The 6,000-nt window shown below is 31.5% G+C and overlaps 1 protein-coding gene across 1 annotated transcript; it reads left to right on the plus strand.

Annotated features, from left to right (window-relative positions):
• The first annotated feature begins 5,075 nt into the window (after window positions 1-5,075).
• Window positions 5,076-5,711, plus strand: LOC142644636 (pathogenesis-related protein 1-like). Its single transcript, XM_075819212.1, has one exon. The coding sequence runs from the start codon at window positions 5,078-5,080 to the stop codon at window positions 5,594-5,596; it is 519 nt and encodes a 172-aa protein (XP_075675327.1). The 5' UTR covers window positions 5,076-5,077; the 3' UTR covers window positions 5,597-5,711.
• The last annotated feature ends 289 nt before the right edge of the window (window positions 5,712-6,000 follow it).

Genomic DNA, 6,000 nt, shown 5'->3' on the forward strand with positions numbered 1-6,000 from the left:
CGTTTGGGAGAAGAGAATGAAATGAAATAAAAATGAATGGAATGAAAAAATAATAATTTTAGAATATTCTTCCATTCCCTTGTTTGAGAGTTTTAATGGAGGGAATTGAAAATTCATTCCATTATTTAAGAGTTTAAGTGGAGGAGGGGGGAATGAAATGGGTAGGAAGGAACTCTCATTCCTCTCTATTCACTTAAAATATCAAATTTTCATTTTCTCTAAAATTGGGAAGAATGGGAGGGAATGAAATTAGATTTAATTAAATTTTTACTAAAACTTCCAAAATACCCCTACATATTCCACCATTTATTTTAAAACAGGGGTTTGATAGTAATATTTTTATAAAATTATTCTATTCCATTCCCTCTATGTTACTTCCAAACAAGATTACTGACATTCCATTTATTTTCATTCTTTTCCATTCCTTTATTTTAAAATATCAAATCAAGATTACTTAATTTCATTTCATTCCATTCTTTTCTATTCCTTTTCCTTGCTTAAATAGATTCCATTCCATTTCCTTATGATCATTTTATTCCATTCTTTTATGAACTCCCAAACGAAACTTAAGGTAAATCAACTATATCAGCCTGCATTACAAAAAAAAAAAAAAACTATAATGAAACATCCTCCACTCACACTAAAAAATTCTGAGACATTAACAGCGTGTCGAGCAAGGCCATAAGCAACTTTATTACCTTCCCTCCTAGTATGAGAGTAACATGACTGAGAAAAATATCTAGAAATATAAAATTAGCATCATTCAAAAGATTTGCATAAGAGGTCATAGATGAGACATGGTCACCCAATGACTTAATCACCAGCTCAGAGTCTCTCTCCAGTATAACATCTGTTATGCCAATCTCCAGAGCAAACTCTAGTGCATAGTTGCAAAAATCTCGACCTTAGTGGCTTGAAAGTCCTGTGATAGTTGTTGAGACAAAGAGCCAACGACTAAACCCTCGCTGTTTCTAATTAATGCATCACTATTTTTTTTTTATAATAATTAATGCATCACTCATACATAATTAGTGAGTGACAATAAATAAATGTGCCTCGTTAAGCTCTTTCTAATGACATGGTACAAATTTAGCGAACTACAACTTAGATTCAAATTACATCTAGTGTAATTTTTGCCAATTTTATTCCGTTTAATAAATTTTAATTAAATTTGTATTTTGTAAAATCCATCTTTGAATTACATTATGCAAATTTTCAAGAAAATCTAAGATTGATAGATATCTCATTTATATAATGTTTTAAGTTTCAAATTATTTTTACTTCAAAATTGTCCATTAAAATGAGTTAATAGATCAAATAGTAAATAACATCCTATTGATATACAATTTGGCATGTGTAAAATCTATTAGTGTAAAATTAAGAGTTACACTATTTATAACATGATACAAATAATAGTGGTGTGTGTGTGTGTATATATATATATATATTACATTGCTTCTTTGTATCCTCCATACTTGCAAAATATTAAAATAATAAGAAATTAAGAACCATTTTCTTTATAAAATAATAAATTTTAATTGTTTATGTATTAAATTTGATGTAGGAGCATACTAACAACTTATATGACATCCATGCATGCAGGCAACATATGTCATTTACAAACAAACGATTATACTTGTTTAGTCATTAGTAAGTTCTACTTAAGGGTTGCTTTTGTCTAGTTCCTCTAACGTTTTTCACGTTGTGTTTTTGAACATTCTACCATGACTTCTAATGTTCTCATAATATTTTCATAACAAATCTTAAGTAGCAAGTTTTTATTGACTGTTAAGGGTAGATAAAAAAGTAATTTTAGTAATAAGTTTAAATTTGAATTAATAACAATTTACCATGTAGAATTTGTTGTGAAAGTATTGTTTTTTTTTTCTTGAGAAAATTTCAACCTATGACTTCTGTTCTTGATGATAGCTCTTTATCATCAGATTAAGACACCAATCGGTTTTTGGTGTAAGCCGGGGTTGAACCTCAGATCTCTTATTCAACCATTAGAAACTTTACTAGTTGATAAGCTACTTGGAAAATATTATGAAAATTTGTTATGATCCTAGTATCCCACATTTGTTAATTGTGAGCTTAACCATGCATTTATAAGCTCTTGGGTACCCTCCCCTTGCAAACCGGTTTTCAAGGGTGAGTTCTACCCATGAGTTTGTAATATTTGGTATTAGAGCCAACCATCACTCTGATTAATTGGGTGTAGCTCATTGAGCATGAGATCAAATGAGGTGCAGCTTTGTGGTCGGATCTCAAAAGAGGTGATCTAGAGGCTGGATTAAAATTACTAATAGTTGAGTGGAGCCACCCAAAAGAGAAAAAGCTACCAACGAGTCAGTGTCGCTAGAGTGAGCTGTCGTGGATGTCGATTGTGGAACATGGTGGTATGTTATGACTCTAGTGTCCCACATTGGTTAAGTGTAAGCTTAATTATGCGTTTATAAGCTCTTGAGAACCCTCCCCTTGGAAGCCGATTTTCAAGAGTGAGTTCTACCCATGAGTTTGTAATAAAATGTTATAAACATAGCACTTCTCATAAATAAATACCCCCTCATGCATACCTTATTTCTCCACCAATCACTTTGAAAGTTCAAACCTACTAAATTAGGTAGTGACCCCCAAATTTTAATTTTGACTTGATTAATTAAGGCTAATTAACTATTAATTAATGTAGAATTAATCTAATTAACCTATTAACCAACCATACCATCAAACATTTGTATGGATATACATAATCAAACAGTGCAATTATGTAAGGGGTAGTTGATGAAGCATTAATCAGAAGCATATCATATTACAATTGATAAAACATAAAATAGAAGAAAAAAAAATGGAATAGATGATATTTATTTGTGGCCTACATGGTACGTATCCATTGTGATGATCAATAAAAAGTAATGGAGAAATTACACTTTAGCACTCTAAAATATACTCTAGATTCAACTTTGCACCATAAACTTTTTGAATCGACATTTTGCACCCTAAATTATGACTATTGATGCATTTTACATCTCAACATTAAGTTTGTTGTTAACTTTGGATGAAAAGTATGACATTTTTTGAATAAACCCAATTACCTCTTTTCTCAATCCCATAAAACAAATAGGAAATTACACTTTACCACCTTAAACTATACCCCTAATTACACTTTGCACCTAAACTTTAGATTTCCATTCAAATTAATGGCAAACTTAACATCGGGTTGGAAAATATAATTTAAGTCATAATTTATGGTTTAAAACATGCATTCAAAAAATTTAGATTGCAAAGCATAATTTGAGGTATAATTGAGGATGGTAAAATGTAATTTTTCCAAAAGTAAGAGTAATATATTTCTATGATTTTGCATGTAATTTCTTTCAACTTGAGGTGGTTGTTGTTTCTCAAAAAAAAAAAAAAAAAAAAAAAGAAAGAAAAACTTTGAGGTGGTTGTTCACTTGTTCTTCAATGCTGGATTAATTCTAAGCGCACCATTAAGTAACTGCATGTGCAAAGGTCAAATGCTTCCTGGATTAAACTTTTAGATCTTGTAATTTGTTCCTTGTAAATTTCTTTTCCTAGTAATTGAAACGACACCATGGATGGGACAATAAAGATTTCTCACGTATGTATTACGGGAGTAAATTAAGAAGGTATATATGGTTGTTTGTGCATTATGATTTTATTGGTGTAGGAGTCAGGTTAAAAATTTGAGAGAAATTATAATATTCTTGTGGTGGACTATGTCATTTATCTATCATTTTACTTAAAACTCTTACATGCATAAAATTGCTAAGTTAGAATTTTTTTAAAAAAAAAACAGAAACTAACTCTTTACTCAATAATTTTAAACATATAAGATTTTTTAGTGGAATGGTGGACAAATAGCGTATTTTATCACGAGAACTGTATAATTTCTCAAAATTTGGATTCAATAACCATGCAATTATCATATTTATGTGAGATGTAATAATTAATAGACGTGCTTTTAATGAATCCTTATTTTCAACCGTTTAAAATTTAAACGCGGCACTTTGAAGCTTTGTCAAGGTCCCTAGACTAGTGCTAACTGATGTTAGTAGATGTAACCCGACACACTTCAGGTCGATGCAAGGCAGGGAGGGAACCAGGATTCGTGCCCGGGGAGGGGGGCATAGCTTAAAACTTAAAAAAATTTATGAAAATAAAAACTAACATCTATTTCATATTCAACAAAATATTACATACAAAATAAGTATTTTTTTTAACATTTTTGTATTATAAAACACATCAATAAAGTATAACATACAAAATAAGTGTTTCTTATTTTGTGCGTGATTTTTGTTTAGTCCATATATATATAAGGGCAAATCTTAATTTTTTGTATACTATTTTTTTTTAGGTTATATGCATATATTAGTTTTTTTTGGGGGGGGGGGGGGCATGGCCCCCCTCTACCCTAGTGTAGGTCTATCATTGATGCAAGGCAATGTTTGATCACAATTAATGGCCTGTTTGGATGTTTAAAAAAGGAGGGGAGTAGAGTAAAGGAAGGAGGGGGAGGCATTGACCTTATAGCAACGAGGCATGATATGAAACCACAACCAAACACATTGGGAACAATTGGGCTCATTGTGTGCAACAAAATGCATTATTATTTCCATGTAATTGTACAACCACATTTATTTTGGAAGTCTCACAATTTTACATGTTATTATTATTATATATATAATTTAAAATTATTTTTTTAATATTTAAATCCTCCGTTAAAATCTTTGTACATAATATTTAGGCTATTTTAATTTCCTGAAATGGAAGAATATATAGCTCCATACATATAATCATAATAATTACCTAATGGTTGTATGTATTTTTTTTTTTAAATGGTTGAATGTATACTTCTATATAAAGATATAACCATAATAATGTCCATTAATGACTATTTGAGGTGTTATTTTGGTCCTTCTAATCCCTTAAGGTGTTACTTGCCAAAGATCATCAAATAACATTTAACACTATATCCCTATAAATACTCCCTCACTACGTACCTTACTTCTTACCAATCACTTGACATTTTACTTCGCATTGTAGGTCACAAACTAAAATGGGGTTGTGTAATATAGAACTAGTACTAGTTCTAGTATGTCTCTTGGGCTTATCCCTAGTCCATCTCTCCCATGCCCAAAGCTCCATACAAGACTACCTCAGTTCCCAGAATGCAGCTCGTGCACAGGTGGGAGATCCACCTCTGACTTGGGATAACAAAGTAGCAGCTTATGCACAAAACTATGCTAATCAGCGTATTGGCGATTGCAAGCTTGTGCACTCCGGTGGACCATATGGTGAAAACATTTCATGGGGCAGCGGTGATCTATCAATCAAAGATGGTGTGAATCTATGGGTAGCTGAGAAGCCCCACTATGACTACAACTCTAATTCTTGTATTGGTGGGGAGTGCGGCCACTATACTCAGGTGGTTTGGGCCAAATCACTTCGTATAGGATGTGCTAAAGTGCGTTGCACCAATGGAGGGACATTCATTACTTGCAACTATGATCCCCCTGGGAACTTCATTGGCGACCGGCCTTACATTAAGCATCCCACTTCCCCATCTATGACCTAAAAATGGGAATTAGGAGGACATTTTCTGAGATAAATAAATGTAATGTGCGTTAATATAAGTATGTTAGTGGTCTATGTATCTTTTTTATGAATAAAAAGTAAGAGTTGCATCTTGGTATGATCTTGATTATTTCTGTGGTTCGTGTATAATACTCATGTGTTATAACATTTGGAGATTTCTTTCGATTATATTACGTGACATTGAAAAAGAAGAGTATAAATTGTTAAGATCAATAAAATTTAAAACACATGTATTTCTTTATTGATTTAACAAATATTTAAGGTTAAAATGCAAATTGCACATTATAAATTTGACTAAAATTCATTTCAATCATAGCCGTAAGATTTTTCTCTTTTTGTTTTCAATTCTAACGGTTGTCTAAAAGCCAAAACTAAAAACTAAAA

Source organism: Castanea sativa, chromosome 7, assembly GCF_040712315.1.
Source record: "Castanea sativa cultivar Marrone di Chiusa Pesio chromosome 7, ASM4071231v1".
In the NCBI taxonomy this organism is placed as follows: domain Eukaryota; kingdom Viridiplantae; phylum Streptophyta; class Magnoliopsida; order Fagales; family Fagaceae; genus Castanea; species Castanea sativa.

Bases quoted from the DNA above. Each gene is read 5' to 3' on its own strand.
- LOC142644636 (XM_075819212.1), top strand. From the start codon at position 5,078: ATGGGGTTGTGTAATATAGAACTAGTACTAGTTCTAGTATGTCTCTTG.